This window comes from Saprolegnia diclina (genome assembly GCF_000281045.1).
Source record: "Saprolegnia diclina VS20 unplaced genomic scaffold supercont1.41, whole genome shotgun sequence".
Lineage (NCBI taxonomy): Eukaryota > Oomycota > Saprolegniomycetes > Saprolegniales > Saprolegniaceae > Saprolegnia > Saprolegnia diclina.
The window spans coordinates 381,543-403,652 of NW_008246108.1; the positions used below are offsets into that span (position 1 = coordinate 381,543).

The 22,110-nt window shown below is 58.2% G+C and overlaps 14 protein-coding genes across 16 annotated transcripts; 7 read left to right on the top strand and 7 right to left on the bottom strand.

Moving 5' to 3' along the window:
- Positions 1-277: 277 nt before the first annotated feature.
- SDRG_11421 (hypothetical protein) lies at positions 278-799 on the top strand. Its single transcript, XM_008617462.1, has one exon. The coding sequence runs from the start codon at positions 346-348 to the stop codon at positions 628-630; it is 285 nt and encodes a 94-aa protein (XP_008615684.1). The 5' UTR covers positions 278-345; the 3' UTR covers positions 631-799.
- Positions 658-1,769, bottom strand: SDRG_11422 (23S rRNA synthase; the record flags this gene model as incomplete). The annotated part of the gene is made up of 6 exons (XM_008617463.1): positions 658-801; positions 860-994; positions 1,055-1,177; positions 1,232-1,321; positions 1,370-1,480; positions 1,524-1,769. The coding sequence occupies 6 exons, from the start codon at positions 1,767-1,769 to the stop codon at positions 658-660; spliced, it is 849 nt and encodes a 282-aa protein (XP_008615685.1).
- Positions 1,770-2,364: 595 nt separating this feature from the next.
- On the top strand, positions 2,365-4,318 carry SDRG_11423 (hypothetical protein). Of its 3 annotated transcripts, none has more exons than XM_008617465.1 (8): positions 2,365-2,868; positions 2,920-3,010; positions 3,059-3,493; positions 3,550-3,695; positions 3,742-3,833; positions 3,874-3,930; positions 3,981-4,090; positions 4,141-4,318. In XM_008617465.1, exons 1-8 carry the CDS (start codon positions 2,454-2,456, stop codon positions 4,241-4,243), a joined length of 1,449 nt encoding a protein of 482 aa, XP_008615687.1. In that variant the 5' UTR covers positions 2,365-2,453; the 3' UTR covers positions 4,244-4,318. The 3 variants fall into 3 exon arrangements, with proteins under 3 accessions (XP_008615687.1, XP_008615688.1, XP_008615686.1); XM_008617466.1 differs by having other exon boundaries at positions 2,923-3,010; XM_008617464.1 differs by having other exon boundaries at positions 2,365-3,010.
- A 114-nt stretch (positions 4,319-4,432) lies between these two features.
- Positions 4,433-5,416, bottom strand: SDRG_11424 (hypothetical protein). The gene has a single exon (XM_008617467.1). It carries the CDS (start codon positions 5,395-5,397, stop codon positions 4,468-4,470), a length of 930 nt encoding a protein of 309 aa, XP_008615689.1. The 5' UTR covers positions 5,398-5,416; the 3' UTR covers positions 4,433-4,467.
- Positions 5,417-5,497: 81 nt separating this feature from the next.
- SDRG_11425 (hypothetical protein) lies at positions 5,498-7,843 on the top strand. Its single transcript, XM_008617468.1, has one exon. It carries the CDS (start codon positions 5,531-5,533, stop codon positions 7,787-7,789), a length of 2,259 nt encoding a protein of 752 aa, XP_008615690.1. The 5' UTR covers positions 5,498-5,530; the 3' UTR covers positions 7,790-7,843.
- A 48-nt stretch (positions 7,844-7,891) lies between these two features.
- On the top strand, positions 7,892-8,884 carry SDRG_11426 (tRNA pseudouridine synthase A). The gene is made up of 2 exons (XM_008617469.1): positions 7,892-8,395; positions 8,453-8,884. Exons 1-2 carry the CDS (start codon positions 7,910-7,912, stop codon positions 8,813-8,815), a joined length of 849 nt encoding a protein of 282 aa, XP_008615691.1. The 5' UTR covers positions 7,892-7,909; the 3' UTR covers positions 8,816-8,884.
- SDRG_11427 (tubulin alpha chain) lies at positions 8,846-10,366 on the bottom strand. Its single transcript, XM_008617470.1, has one exon. The coding sequence runs from the start codon at positions 10,269-10,271 to the stop codon at positions 8,922-8,924; it is 1,350 nt and encodes a 449-aa protein (XP_008615692.1). The 5' UTR covers positions 10,272-10,366; the 3' UTR covers positions 8,846-8,921.
- A 3,267-nt stretch (positions 10,367-13,633) lies between these two features.
- SDRG_11428 (hypothetical protein) lies at positions 13,634-14,002 on the bottom strand (the record flags this gene model as incomplete). The annotated part of the gene is made up of 1 exon (XM_008617471.1): positions 13,634-14,002. The coding sequence occupies one exon, from the start codon at positions 14,000-14,002 to the stop codon at positions 13,634-13,636; it is 369 nt and encodes a 122-aa protein (XP_008615693.1).
- Positions 14,003-14,680: 678 nt separating this feature from the next.
- Positions 14,681-15,590, top strand: SDRG_11429 (hypothetical protein). Its single transcript, XM_008617472.1, has one exon. It carries the CDS (start codon positions 14,742-14,744, stop codon positions 15,384-15,386), a length of 645 nt encoding a protein of 214 aa, XP_008615694.1. The 5' UTR covers positions 14,681-14,741; the 3' UTR covers positions 15,387-15,590.
- Positions 15,591-15,751: 161 nt separating this feature from the next.
- SDRG_11430 (ADP-ribosylation factor 1) lies at positions 15,752-16,640 on the top strand. The gene has a single exon (XM_008617473.1). The coding sequence runs from the start codon at positions 15,907-15,909 to the stop codon at positions 16,450-16,452; it is 546 nt and encodes a 181-aa protein (XP_008615695.1). The 5' UTR covers positions 15,752-15,906; the 3' UTR covers positions 16,453-16,640.
- SDRG_11431 (ADP-ribosylation factor 1) lies at positions 16,525-17,389 on the bottom strand. The gene has a single exon (XM_008617474.1). The coding sequence runs from the start codon at positions 17,307-17,309 to the stop codon at positions 16,773-16,775; it is 537 nt and encodes a 178-aa protein (XP_008615696.1). The 5' UTR covers positions 17,310-17,389; the 3' UTR covers positions 16,525-16,772.
- Positions 17,390-17,826: 437 nt separating this feature from the next.
- On the bottom strand, positions 17,827-18,519 carry SDRG_11432 (hypothetical protein). Its single transcript, XM_008617475.1, has one exon. It carries the CDS (start codon positions 18,446-18,448, stop codon positions 17,909-17,911), a length of 540 nt encoding a protein of 179 aa, XP_008615697.1. The 5' UTR covers positions 18,449-18,519; the 3' UTR covers positions 17,827-17,908.
- Positions 18,520-20,063: 1,544 nt separating this feature from the next.
- SDRG_11433 (hypothetical protein) lies at positions 20,064-20,922 on the top strand. Its single transcript, XM_008617476.1, has one exon. The coding sequence runs from the start codon at positions 20,097-20,099 to the stop codon at positions 20,766-20,768; it is 672 nt and encodes a 223-aa protein (XP_008615698.1). The 5' UTR covers positions 20,064-20,096; the 3' UTR covers positions 20,769-20,922.
- A 312-nt stretch (positions 20,923-21,234) lies between these two features.
- SDRG_11434 (hypothetical protein) lies at positions 21,235-21,915 on the bottom strand. Its single transcript, XM_008617477.1, has one exon. It carries the CDS (start codon positions 21,841-21,843, stop codon positions 21,445-21,447), a length of 399 nt encoding a protein of 132 aa, XP_008615699.1. The 5' UTR covers positions 21,844-21,915; the 3' UTR covers positions 21,235-21,444.
- Between the last annotated feature and the right edge of the window lie 195 nt (positions 21,916-22,110).

Genomic DNA, 22,110 nt, shown 5'->3' on the forward strand with positions numbered 1-22,110 from the left:
TAGAAGCCATGGGCCGTCCGACGTACACTCGCGCTGGCGAGGCCAGAGTCCCACGCCTGTCGTTCGGGAATTGCTTGAAGCGAGCGCGAGGGTTGATGTGGGTACATACATGCACGACAGGCCGGGCGCCGACGCGCTGGCGGAAAGCGACATCGCAGCGATCCGTGCATCGTGCTGCGTCAACGACGGTGCTGCACGCGGCCTGTCGCCAGCTGTCCGACGCGTGGTCGGTTGTCGAAGGTGGGTGGCGCCATAAATATGCATTTTCACCCGTGAGCTCGAGTTTGCCCTTTCCCAACTTCAACGGGTCCTGGCTCTCGCAGTGATACACACGCGTGCTGTCGGATGGAGGCGACCGCCGCCCATAGCATCCGCGCGGTCTCGCAGGTGACGGTGCCGCCGCTGCACCCGGCAGCGTACGTCGCTCTCTCGCTCTCGGTGCTCGCCATCTACCTCTGGCTCGTCCACGCCTTCGAGTCGTCCGTGCATCTCCACCAGAAGAAGGACCGCGCGTCGCTCATCGCGCGGCAGTTCTACCTCGAGCAGCGCAAGCGCCGGTCGCAGCATCCGCCACGCCTCGACGCCATCCCCGAAGAACGTCTCTCCAACACCACGTCAGCTGACGTCTAGGGTGCAAGTCTAGTAATATTTAGCGCTTTATTTTGAGGCCGTCGGCTTGGGCTGCACCTCGAGCACATAGCCCTTCTGGAGGTCGGCGAGGCGGTACGGACCATACTCGACGCGGATGAGACGCTTGACGATGAGTCGCACGTGGGCGAGCGCCTTGCGTACTTCGCGGTTCTATCATCAAGCGAAGCGCATTGTATGTTGTCGAGGGACTGAATGATCGTCGAATTACCTTGCCTTCGCTGAGCTTGACCTTGAGCCACGAGTCCTTGTCCTTGGTCGACTCGATCGTCACTTGGATCGGGCGGTACTTGACGCCGTCGACGACTGCGCCCTTCTGCAGCTCGGCGATCTTGGACGGAAGCACCTGACCATAAGGCGAGAGGGTTAGTCTGCTGAAGTTATTGCGTCAACGAGTGGAGTGTACCTGGCCACGCACGAGCACGCGGTATGTGCGCTGCACTTCAAACTGCGGGTGCTCGAGCTCGCGGGCGTAGGCGCCGTCGTTCGTCAAGAGCAAAAGGCCTTCCGTGTTGAAGTCGAGGCGACCCTAGTCACGAAAGTCCATGCATTTGGTCGCAAAAGGCACGCAAGGAAGACGTACGACAGCCATAATGTGATGCTGCATGCCCATCTTCTTGAGCCGGTCCATGATGGTCGGGCGGCCTTGCGGGTCGTTGGTCGTCACAAGCTCCTGCGTTGGTGTGTGAGATCCCAGATCGTATTTGCTCAAGCTACGTACGCCCATGAGCTTGTGCGCGATCCAGACGCGGCGCTTGTCCTTGAACGTCACCGGCTTGTCGTCGACCGTGATCAAGTCGTCCATGGTAACGTTGTGGGCGACGTTGTCGATCTAGCGGAGCGTGAAGTGGTGGCCATAGACTACGCGAAGTTACAAGAATGCCATTGACGGTGACACGGCCGTCTTGAATGATCTTTTCGGCTTCGCGGCGCGAGCTCACGCCACTGAGCGCGAGCCGCTTGGCGAGGCGGAGGGCGTCGGTGGGCGCGATCGGGATGATCGGGCCTGTCGTCTTGGCTGAGATCTTATTGCGGTACTTGGTCTTCTCAGCGATCTGCTCGGGCGTGAGCTTCGTGCTCTTGATCGTGATGCAGCGGCGGAAGATGCGCGCGGCCAACATGGTCGAGGTGGCAGCAAATGAAGCAGTCTCGTTTCACTGGTCGCCATATCTACCAATGGCATCGCGCATTGCCAATGGAATGGATTTCATTGGCAAATAAAGGATTATAAAACGCAGTCAAATCTAGGTCTTTATAGCCAATCCCGTTTGAATTGCTAGAGCAGCCGAACGCCAATTGGTTGAAATGGTGGCATTTCGCCATAGGAGCCAATCGATGGCATAACCGTAGATTTCTAACCGGTTTAAACGAGACTTCAATCCGCTTTGGCAAACTGAAACATCAAACTAGCCGATGATACAACCTGCTGCTTGAGCACTCCACTTCATGAGCTTGGAGGTCTCGTGCTTCTCGCAGCTCCGTCCATTCTGTAGCCGAGGGAGCCAACGCCTCAACATCCAGGTCCAACCGGTTTGCATTCGACACGGTTACAACTTATCGACTCGGCTTTCCATGTAGCCATGCCCGCTTCCTTTGATGCACGGCCTAGCGTTAACACACAGGGCGATCGATATGACTCGGCTTTGCCGGTACGCTACATGCGCATCCGTGTGTTCTACCGTTGCCGCCCCACCGGGTAGTCAACCGAGACCACGAAGCTACCGACTAGGATTATCCAACCGGTTGTCGAACGGTCTGTCCGGATACACTATCCGGGCCGAAGATCGGCGCATCGGGCGGCAGGCATGAGCGACGAGGAAGAGTACGAGTTCGAGTACAGCGACGAAGATGACATGGGCGACGTCCAGGACGAGGAGTCGGTCGAGGTCCGCCTAGAGAACCAGTACTACGTGGCGAAGGGTCTCAAGGAGGACTGCGCGCCGGCGGACGACGGCCTCGCGGTGGACGCGGCCTTCGCCGAGGTGCTGGCGCTCGACGACGACGGCGAAAGCATCTGGGGCTTCCGCGCGCTCAAGCAGCTCATCAAGTGGCAGCTCCGGCGCCACCGGCTCGAGGCGGCCATGGGCCACTACGAAGCGCTGCTCAAGCGCATCTCGACGTCCGCGACCATCACGCGCAACATGGGTGAGAAGGGCGTTAATGGCATCCTCGACTTTGTCTCCAACACGCCGCATGCTAGCAGCACCGCAGCGTCGTCCGGTGCGCTTCGCCGATCGATAGCCCCTGGCGATCCACCTCGTCTTCGACTAGTAGATGACACGAGCTGGTCGATCCTCCAACAGTTCTACGAGAAGACGCTCGAGACGCTCCAGAAGAAGGAAACGCGCAACGAGCGCCTCTGGTAGCTCTCATATGGACGTTGCTTGGTCTCATGCTCGAGACGGCGTAGGTTCAAGACGAACCTCAAGCTCGGGAATGTGCTCTTTGAGCAGATCGAGGCTGCGCCGGACGCGGCCAAGCACCTCCGCCTCTTCCAGATTGTCAAGGAGCTCCTCGCGTCCTGCGACGCCCTCGACACGGACGTGGACGACGAGAACGGGCCGAATCTCAACGTCAAAAAAGACTCGCAGCTCCTCGAGGTGTATGCCCTTCAGATTCAGCTCTACACAGCGCAGAAGGACAACAAGAAGCTCGACGAGCTGTACGAGAAGGCGCTGCGCGTCAAGCCCGGCGTCGCCCACCCGCGCATCATTGGCGTCATCCGCGAGTGCGGCGGGAAGATGCACATGATGCAGGAGGCGTGGGACTTGGCGCGAAGCGACTTTTTCGAGGGCTTCAAGAGCTACGACGAGGCTGGTGAGCCGCGCCGTCTCCAGTGCCTCAAGTATCCACTCCTCGTATTGGATCGTTTGTGGATACTCATGGGATACATTCGGATAGGTATCTTGTGCTGGCCAACATGCTCAGCGACTCGAAGATCAACGTGTTTGACTCGCAAGAGGCCAAGCCATACGAGAACGACAAGGCGATCTCGGCCATGACCGAGCTCACGGACGCCTTCTTGCACAACGACATTCGCGCGTTCGGTATGCTCGTCAATTCCCGTATCGTATCAAGTTGATACTGTTGTAGAATCGATTCTCAAGCGCCATCATGACAACATTATGGGAGACGGCTTCTTGAAGCAGTACATTACGAACCTCCTCAAGACCATCCGCAGCAAGGTAAGGTATCCTCGATCGCACCGCGGCTGATAGCAACTAGGTCTTGCTCAAGCTCGTCAAACCGTACCAGATGGTCCATCTCTCCCACTTGGCCGCGGTTGGATCCCTTGTCCTCTTTGAGAATTTAGAAATGGACGATGCGAGTAGGAGCTCAACGGCATCTCGGAGCGCGACGTTGAAGAGCTCTGCGCGTCGCTCATCTTGGAAGGTCGCCTCGTCGGTCAAATCGACCAGATCCAGGGCCGCCTAGTGCTACCGTACATGACTACACACTAGATTCTGGTGTCGCTCACGACTAAGGTACTAGGCGACGCAAGGCCGAAAGCACCAAAACGTACATGGCGCTCGACGACTGGAGTAGCAAGCTCGACAAGCTCCGAGGACTTCTGAACCAAAAACAAGTCGACTAAGCGCGGACTATCGATATCCCGTACGAGTCGACTAAGTATCCATACCAACACGACCATTTTGTTCTATAAACGCTATCCTTCTTTGTTAGTAGCTTGAGCAAGGTGCCATCGCGAATCAAGGAACCGATATGGGGTTAGGGTAGGGCTAGGGTTCGTGAACCGCGGACCTGCTAGATAGATGGATAGATAGATAGATCATCCAAACGACACAAGGATTAATGGCCTTAGGGCAAGCCCACAAGTCGCTGCATTTTCTCCTGCACAAACGCGTGAAAGGTAATTGGCGGGTACTTGGCCCCATGGGTGATGTGCTCGCAGCTCGGAATGCACTCGATGGTGGCGTCGCCATTGAGCATGATGAAGCAAGCGATGCTCTTGCGGAGTCCGTGGCCGCCGTCGACGCGATGGGGCGTCGCGACCCACGCGTCGTTGGTCCAGCGCTGGAGCACGTCGCCAAGGTTGACAAAGAGCCCGTTCGGCTGCGCGTTCACCGGCACCCAAGCGTCGCTGCTCCGCGTCTGCACCAAGAGCGCATCACGCGTCGCGTCCAAGTTCAAGATCGTGAATGGCACCGAGTCCGTGTGCTCGGCAAAGCGGCGGCGAGACGACGACGGTGGGTAGTAGTTGAGCTTGACCGAGTCGGGCGCCGTCGACGTCCGCGATGCAAAGTACGTTACATCGACGTCTAGCGCCATCGCAAAGTGGCCAAAGAGCGTTTTCGAGAGGGCTTTCATCGCCGCGTAGTACGCCTCCATGGTCGCCTGGAAGCCCTCGACGGGCGGCCACACGTTGGGGCGACCGTGCACGTCGACCGCCGGATCGACGATCGCCGGGTTGGAGAACGCAAACTTCTCGACCGGGTCGTTGGGCTCGCCGCGTCGGCCCATGAAAGCGGCGACGTTCTCGGTGCCAAAGCTCGAGTAGCCGCGGTCGTCGGCGGCGTTGGCTGGCGTGCACTGCTGCTTCTGTGGTAGCGGGAGCGTAAAGAAGGCGTCCATGGCCTCCCAGACGTCGGCGAGAAGACGAGGCGAGATGCCATGCTGCACGAGGTGGAAGCAGCCGGACGTGGTGCAGGCCGCTGCAATGTCCCGCGCGACCACCTCCGCGGGCTGCGAGAGGTCGACGATCGCCAGGCCGTCGGCGTCTGTCATCATGCCAATTCGAACATGAAAATGATCGGTGCTACAACCGATCTGATTGGATGGTGACTTTGAAAGGCTATTCTTTTTGGCCAATCCAAAGCAGCGAAATCTTGCCACCTGCCAGTCAGAACAGGACAACGGGCCAATGCAGCCGGGCAGTGCAGCGCTGGATCCGTGGCGGCCACGCGCCTTTGCCGTCACCCAAGGTGACGCCTCTGTCCTTGTCGATGACAAGCAGCTCGACTTGCCAGTTGACAACGCCGTCGCCGCCAGCCTCGTGGCTCGCTTTGGCAACAGAGTGTCCTCAGCACACATCGACGCGACGTTGGCGCAGGGTCTGAAGAGCGTGCAGCGGTTTGTCAAAGGCGTGCTCGTGCCGGAAGGGCCGTTCACGCTCGCGCTGTCGCAATTAGCGCTGGACACTCTCGGCGGCGACAACACGTTGTCCTTCACGCCTCTCGACAGTAGCCCACCGGGTACGTTTGGCCGACTGCTTTTCGTCTTGCCGTCAGACTACGACGGTGGCAAGGTTTGCGTCGACCACCAAGATGTCGACCTCGCTCCGCACAGGATTCTTGCACTGTATAATGCCACGTCACTGACTACCGCGCCGGTCACCCGCGGCTACCGCGCCATCCTCGTCTACCACCTCATCTACACGAGTCCGACGGCCCACGTCCGCTGCGCACCCGCTTCTGACGCCGATGCCCTCGACGCGTGGCTCTGCGCCGCAGCCAGCGCCAACTCGCCGGCGTGGCTCTACGCCTACGCGCTCCGAGGGCCCATTTCAAATCTCGCCTTTAACGCGCTCTGTCCCGCCGACCTGCGCCTCGTTCGTGACGTGGCAGCGTCCGGGCGCTTTGACGTATGTCTTGCGCACCTACGTGACGGCGTCTACGACGAGTGGAAGATACTCTCCGAGATCGCACCGTACCCATGGTGTGGGCTATCGACGGCCGCCGCCGTTGGTCTCATCGGCCAAGACGTGTGTACCTCAATGTCAACCTGTCTTGTCGTGTGGCGAACGACGTCCCGCTTGCACTTTGCGAGCGTCGATGCCGCCCTTTCCGCTCTGGAAGCTGCAGTGAACGATGCACCGGTGTGGGGGTACGTGTCGCGCAAGGCACTGGCCGCCGCTGTCATCTCAACCTACGCGGTCGTCGCCACTTCGTCGATGGACCGCGCGCGCTTGACGGCCACCCTCTCGCAGCTCGACGATGTCGGCCTCGTTCAGAGCTTCTTGGGACGGTATTGGCACACGCACCTGACGCCGGTCGCCACCGTCGCTCCCTGGATCCACGCGCAGCTGGTTCGGTTTGGCTGGACGTCGCTGGCCGAGAGCCTTAGCGTGTTTGTCTACCATGCGCGTAGCGTTGGGGCACCGGCTTTTGTCGCTAGCCTCGCCGGGCTTGGCGACCTCTGCCCGGCCCTCGACGCTCCAAAATCGCTCGAGCTCCTCAAACAACTCTACCACAAGCTCCTTAGCACATGTGACGTGTGGCGCCACGACGTTGCAACCCAAGTCGATACGGTCGCGTATCTGATCATGCTCGAGATGCACTTGGACCGTGCGCACGAGAGCGGGCACTGGCTGGCGCATCGTCTGCCGCCCCACGCCACGGCGTGCATTGACGCCTACCTCGCGCGCACCGCGACCCTCTCAACTGTACTCACGAAGCTGCCACGCTTCGAGGTTGTTGTCCCAGCTCTCGTGCTGGCACAGGACCGAGCGCCGCAGCTCATGCTCGGCCATGACGTCGCCCGCTACACTGCGCTGCTGGCGAAAATACCGGCATCGATCGCACCCGAGGAGAGCGGCGACCACGAGCTCGTGGCGGCTACGATTGCGCACCTGCGCTGGCACCATCTGAACGTCAAAGCTCTCGAGGCGTGCATGGCCAAGGCGTCGTTCCTCGCGATCCCAGCGTTTCTGTGGTTTGCACGCGAGCACCGTTTGGTACAAGGGGACTCGGAGATCTCACTCCTCGCCGCCGGGATCGCCCACGTCGTCGCGCAGCACAGCTGGTCGGAGCACCGGATTGCGCAAGCGAGACTCTATTACCACTCGCTTAATGTCGAGGCGTCGGTCGCGGTCGATGCGTTTACGTTCTTTGCGCATTTTGCACCAAGCGAGATGCGCGCCTTCGCCCAGACGTGGCTGAGTAGCACGACCTCGTACCGCCCGATCTACCATCTTCTCAAGGACCACAGCGACGTCCTGCGACGCCACACCAGCAGCAGTGTCTATGCGGACGTGGTGCAAGCTGGCATCGACCGCATGCACCAAGGACGCTTGCAGCCGGATGCCATAGGTCGCTCGGCCGCCGAGGCGATGGCGTACTTTCTGCAGTGCCACAACGACGTAGCCGGCGTCAGTGTGAATGGCCGTGCGACGTCTACCTAGCTAGTGACGATATCTTCCACAAGTACTCAACCGTACTAGTATAAGCTTGTTCACGGGCATGGGTCGAGTGGATCGTCGAGAGCGCACTTGCTGAAAGGCCATTGGCTGTTGCGGGAGCCAATGGATTTTGGCGGTTGCAGCATGGGCGAGAAGCGCAAGCGCGGTGACCGGCCGACGGGCAGCTTCGTGGTGACGGATGCGACAGCGCCGCCGTCGACCTACTGCGTGACGCTCGCGTACGACGGCAAGGCCTTCAACGGCTACCAGGCGCAGGAGAAGACGCCGCCCGTGCGCACGGTGCAGGCGACGCTCGAGGACGCGATCAAGCGCACGACGGGCGAGGTCCTTCGCGTGCGCGGTGCATCGCGCACCGACAGAGGCGTCCACGCGCGCGGCCAAGAAGCCGCCTTTGAGAGCACCGTGGTCGACGCCAGCGTCCTCTTGCGCGCCATCAACAACCGCTTGCCCGACGACGTGGCCATCACGCGCCTTGTCAAGGTCGCCGACGGCTTTGACCCGCGCAAGGCCTCCACGCACAAGTGCTACTCGTACCGCATCTTCACGGGCGAGATCCGGCAGGTGCTGGGGCGCGACCAGGCGTGGCAGGTATTACGCCATGACCTCGTGATGCGCCGTTGTCATATGCATGCATATGCACTGTAGGTCTGCAAGCCATTGGACGTGGCCTTGATGCGCGAGGCCGCCAACTTGCTCGAGAGCTCAACGCCGCGGGACTGCAGTGCGTTCACGCCGACGCGGCGCCTCGAAGAGGACATGAGCACGCTCTGCGCCGTCCGCAGCATCGAGCTGGCGTCGCATGAGAAGGAGCATGAGCTGACGATCACGTTTCAAGGCGACCGGTTCCTCTATCGCATGGTGCGCAACATGGTCGGGCTCCTCGTGCACGTGGGTCTCCACAAGAAGACACTCGAGGACGTCCAAGCTATGGTCGACGCCAACGAACGCATCGAGTCGCCCGGCGCGCCGGCGCATGGCCTCACGCTGGAGTGGATTCGCTTCGAGTAGACCCAAGTCGCGTCGTCTACTAGGTATCACTAACTTTTAACGTAGACAAATCCATTTTCTTGCTATATATATGTCGACTCGTGCGTCGCACGCTACACGTTTCCACCTAGTACTCTTCGCCGACGTCCATATCTTCGGCGTCCTGCGTCTCGGCCGACACTTCTTCGTAGTCCTTCTCGAGCGCCGCCAAATCTTCCCGCGCCTCGGAGAACTCGCCTTCTTCCATGCCTTCGCCAACGTACCAGTGGACGAACGCGCGCTTGGCGTACATCAAGTCAAACTTGTGGTTGATGCGCGAGAAGACCTCGGCGATCGCCGACGTGTTGGAGATGAGCGTGCACGCGCGCTGGACGCGGGCGAGGTCGCCGCCCGGCACGACCGACGGCGGCTCGTAGTTGATGCCGCACTTGAAGCCGGTCGGGCACCAATCGACAAACTGGATCGTGCGCTTCGTCTTGATGGTCGCGACTGCGGCGTTGACGTCCTTGGGGACAATGTCGCCGCGGTACATGAGGCACGCCGCCATGTACTTGCCGTGGCGCGGGTCGCACTTGGCCATCATCGACGACGGTTCGAAGCACGAGTTGGTGATCTCCGCCACGGACAGTTGCTCGTGGTACGCCTTCTCGGCCGAAATGACGGGCGCGTACGACGAGAGCATGAAGTGGATGCGCGGGTACGGCACGAGGTTGGTCTGGAACTCGGTGATGTCGACGTTGAGCGAGCCGTCAAAGCGCAGCGACGTCGTGAGCGACGAGATGACTTGGGCGATCAACCGGTTCAAGTTGGTGTACGACGGCCGTTCAATGTTGAGCGACCGCTTGCAAATGTCGTAGATGGCTTCGTTGTCGAGGAGGATGCTAATGTCCGTGTGCTCGAGGAGCGCGTGGGTCGCCAGCACGGCGTTGTACGGCTCGACGACCGCCGTCGAGAGCTGCGGCGACGGGTAGATTGTGAATCCGAGCTTCGACTTGCGGCCATAGTCGACCGAGAGGCGCTCGAGGAGAAGCGCGCCGAGGCCCGACCCGGTGCCGCCGCCGACCGCGTTGAAGATCATGAAGCCCTGAAGGCCAGTGCAGTTGTCGGCGAGCTTGCGGATGCGGTCGAGCACCTTGTCGACGACTTCTTTGCCGATTGTGTAGTGACCACGCGCGTAGTTGTTGGCCGCGTCCTCCTTGCCCGAGATGATCTGCTCCGGGTGGTAGAGTTGGCGGTATGTGCCGGTGCGGATCTCGTCGCAGACCGACGGCTCCAGGTCGACGAAAATCGCACGCGGCACGTGCATGCCGGCGCCGGTCTCGCTGAAGAAGGTGCTGAAGGCGCTGTCGCTCGCCGTCGACTCGTCGGGCATGTGGCCGTTGGGCTGGATGCCGTGCTCGAGGCAGTAGAGCTCCCAGCACGAGTTGCCGACCTGGATGCCGCCTTGGCCAATGTGCAACGACAGAATCTCACGCATATTTTCGAGTTGGGCGAAAGGGGAAATGACGAGCTCTCAAGCTGCCGAATCGGACCCGCGTATTCATTGGCCGGGAGCGAGACAGCGCGCGTGATTGGCTTCACATACCAGTGTCTATCGAACTGCGCTGTGATTGGTGCAAAGCGTATCCATCTGCCGCGTTTGGCTCTCCCTGGTCCTTCTTCGTCCCGAGGAGGGAGCACATGACAGTGGCAGCAGCAGCCGACAGCGCAGAACCGCGCAGCGTGCGCCAGAGCAAGGGCGTAGGTGCTGCGTCATTACCTCGCGCCTCGTCGTTGACCTTGCATGTCTGCCACCAGCTGCGACGGGCTCAACGACTCGGTAACCGCATACATTCTGGTGGATGCGCATGCATTCTACCACGTATGGCCTTCTGGAGAGCCGACGAACGGGTATTAGTGGAGTAGCGACGTGGCCGTCATCGATTGTGTTGCTACGAGGTTGCAGCAAGCCATCCAACCAGAGAAAAAGACAATGTCCAGGCGGCGCTCCATCGAAAAATGGCTCTACCGCACGAGCTCTTGAACGCGACAGCGATATGGGCTATGGAAGCAACTATAGCAAAAAAAGACAAAGAAAGACAATATGTCAGCACAAGGTCTGCGCAAAGCGAAAAGGTTGCTACATTGACATTGTATGGCGACAGGCAACGCAGCGTCTCGGCCCGCATCGAAACCATTGAAATCGTCCAGTAGGTGCGCTTTACCAAATACTATTCTGCAAAAGGTGCTCTTTCGTCCATTAAGGTGCGCAATCTTTTTCAAGAAATAGGTGCATCTTTGCCGTGGCAGCGCGCGCTGTCGCCTTTGAACAGTGGCGCCTCGCTTCCAGGTCGATGGTCTCGCCTAGTACAGGGCAACTCCTCAACAACCAAGCCCGTTCCAACGTGTCGCGGACACTTCGCCCGCTGTGCTGCAGGCAAGCTCGCCGCCATCGTCGAGGGCGTAGTCAAAGAGCTCGAGGACCGGGTCGTGCGCGACAATGTCGGCCGCCTTTAGCTGGAAGAGAATATCGTTGTTGTCGACAGCTCGTCAACCTTGACGTGCAGAACGCCGTCGAGATGCGTGGACGTAAGACGCTGCCAGCCAACTTGCATTATGACCGCAAGTTTACTTTTGGGACGAGACGGTCGCAGTTCCATGTGCCGTTGAAATGACGTGGCGCGCTCGTGGGCCACGAAGGATCCGCGCGCAGCACGTTGATTGGTCCATTCCCCAAGACATTAGCCTTTTTGATGATGCCAACGAAAACGCGGATGGTCCACGGTGCTGTCATTGGTCAACTGTACTCTTGATATATTGCGTCCCTCTGAGAGCGCCTGGTGATAGTGTACACGTTGTCCTCGAACCCACGCGAAAACACCGCAGGATTCTTGGTACAATCACGACAACCACGACAGCCCACCAACGAGAACTCGAGGCAGCTCTACATGTCTGTGCACGCGTGGGCTCAGCAATGATACTACGGCGTCATGCGTGTGTTGGGCCACCAAGGTACAGATGCACAGCTCGCCTTCGCACCAAAAGAGAGACCGAGTTCCTGCTTGTACTGTACTAAGGTAGACAAACACTGGACACATAACACTTTCTTGACATAGAGGCGCAAGACAACACGAGTGCCTTCCCAACCTTCGCTGCCTTCTCGGTACGCGGTCGCGTCAGGCTTGTAGTTCAGGGCTTTGATAAACTCCTGTCGGTCCTACCGAGCGGCGCCCTTCAAGAGCTTAAGCCCTCCGCGCACAAGCAGTGGGTGAGCTATGGCCCTCATGCACTGCGAGATTCCGCTGCGTGTTTTCTAAACGACCATAGAAGCTCGAACAAACACCAAAAAGTTAGAGAAAGACACATTCTATTTGCGTCAAAATAGTCCGGCAAGGCCGTGGATGGCGCGGTCTGTCGATCAACGGACTTGCAGGAATATTTGGAGGGCACCAAATATGTTTCTTCGGGGTGGAGGGTCGGCTCTTCAGTCGTAAATGGTCGTGGGCATCGACAGCGACAAGAGGTATAAAAGTTGTAATTCGGCACCAAGGGCAAAGGCTTGGGCAAGGCGGCGGCAGCTGCATGGAAAAAAGAGAGGTGAGCACGAGCAATGGATGTTTCTGGGTTGCTTGAACGAGGAAGACACTTGGTCGACCTCGCTATCCCAGCCATTGCGTCGTACCCACACTACTCGTCGTCGACCGGCCCAAGGTCGTCGCCGTCGCGGAGGTGGCGGGTAAGGATTCAAGGTTCGCAAAGATCATCGTGGGAGGCGAGTCGGACGGGGCGGGGCGCAAGCGGGGAGAGGCTTGAGCGGAAGGTCGACAATTCAGAAATGAGCGTCCCGGCCAGTCACAGGCGCGACCACCTGGAACTTTCGCTGAAAGTTCAATTGGCTCCCAAGTGCAATTTCAAGGATTTGTAATTCTGCGCTTCAGTATACCATACAAAAAGCAAGCTTATTGAAAGATACGGTTCGAAAAATACGACCAATCATGGCGCGTCGCGACAATCCAGTTGGCGGGAAGCTCTCTCAAAGCGAGCGGAACGCGGCCTTGGAAAGACAGCGAACCACATGGAAGAAGAGAGCGCATACAGTTGCGTTGGTTGTATAGCTGGCCTCCTCGGAACGTAATGAGGAGAGTTGTTTCAAGGGAGTTGATCGGCAAAGTGCCTGGTCACAAGGTCGCAAAATGGACACTGGCGCCGCTGTACCGTACGAAACGACCAACACCGGGGTCGAGTGATGGTCAATCGTCAGCCCACGCGGCAAAGGGCGCGAAAATTCACAGCGCGATGGCGGGAGATGGCACGACCTCGCTTTTGCCGCCAAATCGCCGGCCAGATGAGCCCAGATGGACGAGAGAGTTTGAAAGATGACTACACTCTCAAAAGATGATGCGTGAATGTATCAGCGTCAACCGAACTTGGACACCTGACATACCGTACGGGCGAGACCTTGCTGTGACGGCGAGCGTTTACTGTACACCAGGACACTAATCACCAGAAAATACTAACGTTAGCGCTACATCAGACAGAGAATTCAGTTTACCGATCGAAGCGGTGTCATAGAGATATGGATCGTTTGCTCTCCCATTACGTGGCTCGATGAGAGGCTGCATCTGAGTTGGTGACCGCTTGATGGATTGGCGGACCATCATTCATTCGGTCCGCAAGATCGCGGTAGGATACTCCGTTTCTGGTGTGAGAAGGTGAGAGATGGTCCCTGGAAGCGACTCTTTCCTTGGCCAACATTGGTATACCTCCAGCACGGCATGTTGCTCTTACCACAGCTTCCAGGAGTTCCGTTCCAGACTAGTTTCGACTACTCGTCCATAGCAGTCACAAGAAACTAGGTTATTAGAAAGGTGCGGTATGCGTTGGTGGCGGTGGTGTCGCCCAGAGGGTCGCGACAAAGTCCAAGAAGAGACGCTGGTCGCGCACGGGAACGACCGTCGACTGCCACTGGCCCTTTTGATGCCGCTTTCGCTGGTCCACGGCGCGCTGGTTGATGCAGGAGCGCTCGCGGTGGTACGCGCAGAGCGTGTGGCGCTGCCCGTTCGCCTTGTGCGCGCGGGGCGCAAAACACTTGGTGCCTTTGGCGTAGCTGCAGTGGTCGCTCGTCAGTGGCGCCGCGTCAGCGTGGCAGGAATTCGTGGCCGGTCGAAGGCCCTCGACTTCGTATTCGAGAGCCTGCGGCCAAGCAAAGGACGTGCAGAGGTGCGCCATGGGCAAATAAATGAAAAAGCCGAACTGTTCAGCGATGCTTTCTAGCTAAAGTACGCCTATAGAGCTTTTACACAGGAAAGTGCAAGCTTTTCCGCTTTCGCCGTAAAAGCAGATATCGTTCCAGTCAAGTAATCTACATCCGGTTCCTAGCTTGATACCCAGAAGAGTTTGAACTGAGCATGCACGAACAACACTTCACTCGTGTTATATGACGGATGATGAGCCTAGAGCTTGCGCGTCTTGAGTTTAAAAAACGTTGGACACAAACATCGATACGGGGTTAGGCTTGCTGCGAGACGAAGGTGCTAGACTACACCTGCGATCCCATCAACATGCACCATGTCCCAAGCGGCGCCCATTACGCTGGTTGCATTGCGGCTAGTCAGGGATACGATATATTCTGAGATGCATCACAGCACTGGCTCCGGCCTTCAACTTGGAGACTGCGGTGGTCCTGTCACTTGACGCAGCACAGAGCGTTGAGCTCGTGCGTCGACCGACGGTACAAGTCGTTTCAGATCTGACCTCTAAAGTCTCAGGTCGACTTGATTCGGACAGAGCAGCCGTCAGTCTACACCGTCGTGGCACCTGCACCCGTCGCATTCGTGTCGCGTTGGCATCCACGCGTGCGATTGGTCGGGTCGGATCCCACCGCCGCAACTTCAGATCCGGCGTCGGACTTAGCACCCGCCTTGCTAGGGCGATTTCTGACTGGTGATGAACTCGGTCATTTCCAAACATGCAGTGGCTGTCACTCTTTGCCCTGTGCTTCGTGGCCGTCGCCGCCGCCGAGACCGTTGCGCCCGGGACGCCGGACCCCGCGACATGCAAGCTCCAGTTCCTGAGCCCGTGCAAGAAAGATCTCGACTGCGGTACGCTCAACGGGTATAACCTGACGTGCATCGTGTCGGGTACGAACCGCCAGTGCGGCTGCAAGGGCGGCGTCTCCAAGACCTCCGAGTGCATTCGGACGACGCCGGACGGGTCGGTGCCGCAGTTTGGTCTCTGCACCGACTCGCTCCAGTGCTCGTCGGGCCTTGGCTTCACCGACTACATCCTCGAACTCAACGAAAAGCCGACGCGGCGTTGTGCGGAAGCGCTTCATTGCATCCAAGAAGTGAACGACACGCCAGGCGTCGTCCTCACCAAGCAGTGCCTCACGTGCGGCAGTTGCCGCGCGCAGTACCTCGCCGGCAAGCGTTTCGACTGCGACTCGATTTGCCCGGCGACGCCCGAGCCCCCGACCACCGAACCTCTCCCGACGACCCCGACGCGGGCGCCCAAGACGTCGGAGCCGCCCACGACGCCCCCCAGCTCGTTTGCGTCCGCCGTCGCCGTCAGTGGTGTTGCCCTTGGCGCCATCGCGGTCGCAGCACTCGTGTAAATAACTACACAATATACTTCTGTTTCTTCCTTGTAGATTGTTCTATATCTATATGCATGTGCATTAGCCCGAATCTTGCTACACAAATCAAGCGTAAACCCTTGCACAACATCAACCATACTTCGAATACCGCGAGGCCATTAGATGAAAATTAGCCAATAAACGGTTCTCTGCGTCATATATTATCCAATCAAACGCTCTCAAACGTTGAACATTGTCAACTTGACATGCATATGCGCTGATCATCGTCGAGTCGAGTCTATAGACCATACACCTTCGCGCTCGTCACAAGAGAAGCGACACACCTTGGCCTCTTCTGCTCTCTGCGCCGCTTCAACGAACGAGCCAATCACACGTATCGCTTCCACGACCAAGCCAATCACATGCATAAGTGAAATCCGTGTCTTTGGCGCGCCCGGTGTCTATATGCACCGGTTCAAGAAGCACGCAATGCGCGATGATTTGAGGCGAGGATACCCCATTCTTCTTAATCCACCTGCCCTCGAACATCACCACCATCATGGGTATGCTTTTTTCACGCGTCATGGACCGCCTCTTCAGCAAGCAGGACGTCCGCATCCTCATGGTCGGCCTCGACGCCGCCGGCAAAACCACGATCCTCTACAAGCTCAAGCTCGGGGAAGTCGTGACGACGATCCCGACCATCGGCTTCAACGTCGAGACGCTCGAGTACAAAAACATCAACTTTACGGTCTGGGACGTCGGTGGCCAAGACAAGATCCGCCCGCTGTGGCGCCATTACTACGACAACACGCGCGGCCTCATCTTCGTCGTCGACTCGAACGACCGCGACCGCATTGACCAAGCCCGCGACGAGCTCCACCGCATGCTGGCGCAAGACGAGCTCCGTGACGCGATCACGCTCGTCTTTGCCAACAAGCAGGATTTGCCCAACTCGATGAGCGCGGCCGAGATGACCGAGAAGCTCGGTCTGCGAACGTTTGGCCGGCCGTGGTACATTCAGGCGTGCTGCGCGACGACGGGCGACGGCTTGTACGAAGGCCTCGACTGGCTCTCGGCAACGTTGAAAAAGCAGGCGCCGTAAATCCTTCTCCCTCAAATCATTAACTTGCCGTTCATATTTTTGCTAGCATTTGTAAATGCTTTCTTCGATGTCGACGAGGATGAGGGTCTACTTCGCAAGGACAACGATACATATTTGAGTACGGGATCTGGGTATTCTACTGGCCCATGGACCGGGCTGAACGCAATGGAAGATCACACTTTGATGCACGGGAGATTGCACGAGGCGTCTTGAGGAGGTCATGACGAAGTACCCCAGGGCGTCAGTGGAGTAAATGTCGTATGTAAGTCAGGTATTAGATAGTAGGTAGTCTTGGTCGCAACACATTCACACAGTGTCGTCTAGCTCGTCCGTGCGATCCACTGCAGGCCTTGGACAAGACCCGCCCCGGTCGTGGCGCAGCAGGCTTGGATGTACCAGTTGTGCTGGAGCTCGTATAAACCGAGCTTGGCCGTGACCTCGAGCGTGTTCATGGCTTTTGCGACGTCTTGCTTGTTGGCGAGCACGAGCACGCGGCAGTGGCGGAGCTCTTCTTGCTGCAAAATGCGCACGAGCTCGTCGCGCGCCTCAGGCATGCGGTCGCGGTCACTCGAGTCGACGACGTAGATAAGCACGTTGAAGTCGTTGTTGACGAGGTAGCAGCGCCAGAGCGCGCGGATCTTGTCTTGGCCGCCAAAGTCCCAGACCTGCAAACTCAGGTTGCGGTAATCGACGGTCTGGACGTTGGCGCCGATCGTCGGGACTGTCGTGACCGTCTCGGCGAGCTTGAGTCGGTACAAAATGGTCGTCTTGCCCGCCGCGTCGAGCCCGACCATCATGACGCGCAGCTCCTTCTTCCCAAAGAGGCGCGCGGCGAGGCGGGACACGACGACGCCCATGGGCTTGGTCGACCGATCGGAAAGTGCAATTCCAGCAGCCAATCACGGCGCAGAAGACACTCTCCCCGTGTTTTTTACTATGGCAAATATATCAATACAAATAGCAAGATACATGCAACGAAATATAATGAGGCATACACGGTATGAAAGAAAGGTGCCTCAAAGATCTGCTCTCTCGCTGTCGAGGAGTTGGGCGCCGTTGGCGGCGTGGACCTCGCCGCCCCGCAGATGCAACCGCTGGCGGGATGCCTTTTCAATTTTTCTCGATTTTTTGATCGGGTCGAACCAGCTTTGAGAATTCAGTGCCGCCGAACAGACGACACGTAGGACTCGTTGAAGGCGTCGTCTTGGCTTCGTGGCGCCACCACCATCGGTATCTAGTACGCCTTTGGGGAGAACTTAGTGCCACCAACGTCACTGCCAAGGGCATGTACGGGTGGGCAATAAGAACTGAGCCATCAAGTCCACTCACCAACCAAAAGCGTGCAACAATCCGCAACAACCTTCACAATGCAAAGGCGATTCACAACCATAGATTTGATGTACATGGAAATGGAAGGAATAAATAATGGTACGTCGACTTAAATAACTCGGCAATGCTAGCATCCGCCTTGCGCACACCACGCGAGGCCTTCGTGGACGCCGCTGCCGTTGGTCGCGGAGCCGCCTTGTACCTTCCACATGCGCTGCTTCAAATGCGCGAGATCCAAGGCCGACGAGATCGCGCCATCGTCCAGCGCGCCCGCGCGGTCTTGTTTGTTGGCAAAGATGAGCACGCGGCAGTCACGCGCGGCGTCAGCGCCCAGGATGTCGTGGAGCGCGTGCTTGGCCTCGTCCAGGCGATCCACCGCGGTTGCATCGACGACGAAGATGACAATGTGATACTGGTGCGCGAGAAAGTCGACCCAGACGCGTCGACAGCGTTCGTCGCCGCCAAAGTCCCACATCGTGAGCGTCGCGCACTTGTGCTGGATTATCTCGAGGTTGTAGCTCACGGTTGGGACCGTCGACAGCGTCTCGTCCAGGAACGCGCGGTAGAGGAGTGTGGTTTTGCCAGCGCCGTCGAGGCCGACCAGCATGACGCGCAGCTTGCGCTTCCGGGCGACGAGGGCGCGGAGACGGGACGTGATGGAGCCCATGCGTGTGCTTGAAGGCAATTTGAGTAGTGAGGAATGTTGATGGTCATCGTCGTTCGTCAGGTCGCATCTGGATGAGCAACAAACACGTGGACGGGTTGTAAAATCGAAATATAGCTATACGGTGAAAATGCATATTTCGTAGGCCTATACCAAGGATAAGATCCTAACTAAGCAGCTGCATTCGGACTTTTTGCTGGAAACAAGGATTCATGGGTCGAAATCGGCTTTTTGAATATGCAAAAGAAGCGCTAGCCTCTTGACATGCCCATCAACCGTCCACCAATCAGCGGTGTGCGAAGCAAAGAATTTCGACGGACCTTGCCATTGCCAGCAGTGAAATCACGGTTCAGCCTGGTCGCCAGTAGCCTAGGCACGTAGGCATGACGCCACCCGTGCTCGACTGCAAACAATATTTTGGCTCTGCTGTGTGTCTCTGCAGCGCACTCGGACGCTATGACGTCATGCTCCAGGCTTTGGTGTGATGGCGTGCTGCTTGCCCGCGCTCGTTCGTCAATGGTACGAGATCGTGTGCCTTGTGGTCGGTGGCGAGCAAGTTTTGTTCGTAAGAATTGATTGTTTTCAAACGAATACATGCAAAATTCACTCCACTGTTTGGAGAAGACCTTCATTCGGTGGCGTTGGCTGACATCCTGTGCAATCCCATCGAATTCGGTCCTAGTTTGCGCTCAAATGCCTCGTCGCATTCTTGCGCGTCTCTCGTCGATCTACTAGGCCCACACGTCTCTTGATAGGAGTGAAGAAATGTTTCTCATTTCACTCCCGAACCTCATATATTGGATATTGCACTTGCCGATGTGATGATCTCTCAGATCTGATAGACTGGCGTCGAATAAGGTTTCGATACGCTGGGATCGCATAATGGCATTCTGGGAGAGCACTTCTGAGCTTATGCCCGGTTCACCTCGGCGCAGCAAATGGCCTTGACGTGTGTTGCAATTTAGCCTGCGTCGTCCAAGCATCCTAGACGGCTGCGATTGTCGAGACCGCGATAGGTTACTGAGGAGTGCACACGACAGGATGCAGCTAGTTGTCGGTGAACATCATGTTGACCCATGCTGATCGATATCGAAAGTATCTTGCCGTGCCGGGGCAAGCGCTTGTCCAGCTCCAGTGGTCCAGTGATCGAGCCCATCAAAATCAAGTTGTACCCATTGCACCGCAGCGTTACGCCACCGCCACTGCACCGACCTGCGCCCTCTTCCGCCACGTTATAATGACCTCTGCCAGTACACTCGTCGCGCTTGTAGGACGCAGCGACGTCACTCCATGCGTTCGTTCGCCTACGAGCATCAACTGCGAACGTGGCAGAACGACAAGCTGGATTCGAGCTGTGCCCCCTCCACATTGCGTATCCGGACGCCACTTCAACCTAAACGCACGCTACCTTAGCATGGCACTACGACGCTACCAGCCTTGGTGGGCGGCAACAGCGGTGCCAAGGACTTTCGTTTGCAGTACGCAACCCTTTCAATCTACAGAGCGCGATGCGTGGTGATGCATAGCGGTTGTTCGCACCTTACTTTCGCGCCGTCGAGACTGGGATACGACTTAAGTGGGGTGTGTTTAGACAATTGGACACTGGGCGCTGGTTCCTCCCGAACGCAACAACAGTATTCAACAATCCGCCATGGCCTCGACTCCACGCAGCCCGACCGAGCCGACGACGGCCGCGCCGATCGACACGGTGCCACTCGTGTCCCAGGCCAAGTCGCTCCTCCAGGCCATCACCGGCGACCTCAAGGGCGCGTCGCAGACTCAAGACAACTTCTCGCGCGGGTGCCCCGTCGTCTCGCAGGTCCGCGCGGTCGTCGAAGACACGATTATCCAGGACCCGGCGGCCGCCGCTCGCACGCGGAGCCACTTTAGCTCCTTCTCAATGGACCACTGCCTCTTCCTCTCGCAGGCCAAGTCGCTCGTGCAGGTGCTAAAGGGCGATGCGAAGGGCGCGCTGCAGACGCAAGAGAACTTTTCCCGCGGTTGCGCCGTCGTCTCGCAAGCGCGGTCGCTCGTCGAGTCGACGCTCCTGCGCGATCCCGCCGCGGCGCTCAAGACGCAAGAATACTTCCTCGGCAAGCAGAGCGAGGCCGCGCCGGCGCCGGCCACCACCGACGACGACGACACGTGGACGACAACGCGGGACCCGAATCTGGAGTGCGTCGTGTGTCTCTCTGCGACCAAGAACGTGCTGCTCCTGCCGTGCAAGCACCTCTGCCTCTGCACGAGCTGCTCGGCGCACATCACGTCCGAGTGTCCACTCTGCAAGACCAAGATTGAGGCCAAGACGACCGTCTTCATCTAGTTGAGAGGCGTCCTATAGTATATGTAGATGAACGTGTATTCTCTTTGCTGGTAAGAGCCTTGCATACGTAGAGAGCTCTGTCTTCATTGCGGCTCGTCCGTAATCGCTTGCGGCTGCGGGTGAGGCCAATGACAACAAGCTCCGTCAAGGTGTCCTATGGTGCGTCCCATGTACTCCGTCTCGACGGGTTGTCCGCCATGAAGGCGTGCTGGGGTCGAGGTTCACGCAAAGTTGATAGACCTGATTGCAGGGTGCCATTCTGATGGCTCAAGCCTTCAGCAGCTAGCACCCGAGCAGCATGGGAGTACCCTGTGGCGAGGTACTTAGCGACCGCACGAAGGCAGCTTGCGGGCTACGAGCTCGTCTTGTTCAGAGCACTCGAGGCGTCGTGGCATGCACGTGTTCTGGGAGGTCGAGAGAGCTTGGACTATGGGCTGGCAGTTGACGTCAACGTCTCAGATTATAGCTGCTGGATATCGTTGCTACAGGCGAGCTGTTGACGAGCAGAAGGGTCGCTCAGGTCTCTGCCTGCTGTCATGCATTCTGGCCGTGGCGATTGCCGTATCGTCTTGGTCCTGCAGTGTGCCATCATCATCATCATGCCACCGACGAGCGAGGTCGCGCACACCGAGTTTGATTATTCATGTTGATAGGAGGTACGTCGCATGACACGCGCTTACATCTCTTCCATCTCGCCTTCCGGTTCGTCGATCTGGCCGAATTCCCACCGCAAGTCGGGCAGGTGGTTGCCGCGCTTGGAGGCCTTGCGCATGCCGTCCGGGTTGGCCACGTAGAGCACGCCCAAGAAGATGGGCACCATCGAAAGCATGCCGAGGAGCGCGCGCAGGGCCTGGCCGCTCGTAATGTGCGGCGAGTCAAAGTCGAGGAGCAGCTCGGGCGCGACCGAGTCGGTCCAGACCAAGTCGCGGTGGAGCTCGAGCGGCTTGTTGCCGTGGGGCACGGGCAGGCGCGCGAACGGCGGCGGCGGCGGCGCGTGGTGGTGGCCACCGCGGACGGCCGCGCGGATCGCGAGCGGGCGGCTACGGGCGACGGCAGACAGGGCCTTGGAGCTCATCCTTCCTTCGTGGCAGCAAAAGTTACTGGCCCGGAATTGTGGCCCGAGGGACGCGAAGTTCGAAGCACCGGTGCTGCAATCGAATACAATGACCTTATAGAGCTATTTGATACAAATAGCAAGTATAATAGGCATCGATCGCAAAAGAATACACTTGCCAATCGAAGCAAATAATCGAAGTTGAAAGTCAGTGGCATCAGCCAATCGGATGCCGATTTAAAACCCACCGTGTGCCATGTGTGAAACGAAATACGTCGCGTGGGAAAT

Bases quoted from the DNA above. Each gene is read 5' to 3' on its own strand.
- SDRG_11421 (XM_008617462.1), top strand. From the start codon at position 346: ATGGAGGCGACCGCCGCCCATAGCATCCGCGCGGTCTCGCAGGTGACG.
- SDRG_11423 (XM_008617464.1), top strand. From the start codon at position 2,454: ATGAGCGACGAGGAAGAGTACGAGTTCGAGTACAGCGACGAAGATGAC. The intron at 3,696-3,741 runs GTATGCTCGTCA...ATACTGTTGTAG, and splicing joins CAACGACATTCGCGCGTTCG to AATCGATTCTCAAGCGCCAT. The intron at 3,931-3,980 runs GTTGGATCCCTT...CGATGCGAGTAG, and splicing joins ATCTCTCCCACTTGGCCGCG to GAGCTCAACGGCATCTCGGA.
- SDRG_11424 (XM_008617467.1), bottom strand. From the start codon at position 5,397: ATGATGACAGACGCCGACGGCCTGGCGATCGTCGACCTCTCGCAGCCC.
- SDRG_11425 (XM_008617468.1), top strand. From the start codon at position 5,531: ATGCAGCCGGGCAGTGCAGCGCTGGATCCGTGGCGGCCACGCGCCTTT.
- SDRG_11426 (XM_008617469.1), top strand. From the start codon at position 7,910: ATGGATTTTGGCGGTTGCAGCATGGGCGAGAAGCGCAAGCGCGGTGAC. The intron at 8,396-8,452 runs GTATTACGCCAT...TATGCACTGTAG, and splicing joins GGCGCGACCAGGCGTGGCAG to GTCTGCAAGCCATTGGACGT.
- SDRG_11427 (XM_008617470.1), bottom strand. From the start codon at position 10,271: ATGCGTGAGATTCTGTCGTTGCACATTGGCCAAGGCGGCATCCAGGTC.
- SDRG_11429 (XM_008617472.1), top strand. From the start codon at position 14,742: ATGCAGTGGCTGTCACTCTTTGCCCTGTGCTTCGTGGCCGTCGCCGCC.
- SDRG_11430 (XM_008617473.1), top strand. From the start codon at position 15,907: ATGGGTATGCTTTTTTCACGCGTCATGGACCGCCTCTTCAGCAAGCAG.
- SDRG_11431 (XM_008617474.1), bottom strand. From the start codon at position 17,309: ATGGGCGTCGTCGTGTCCCGCCTCGCCGCGCGCCTCTTTGGGAAGAAG.
- SDRG_11432 (XM_008617475.1), bottom strand. From the start codon at position 18,448: ATGGGCTCCATCACGTCCCGTCTCCGCGCCCTCGTCGCCCGGAAGCGC.
- SDRG_11433 (XM_008617476.1), top strand. From the start codon at position 20,097: ATGGCCTCGACTCCACGCAGCCCGACCGAGCCGACGACGGCCGCGCCG.
- SDRG_11434 (XM_008617477.1), bottom strand. From the start codon at position 21,843: ATGAGCTCCAAGGCCCTGTCTGCCGTCGCCCGTAGCCGCCCGCTCGCG.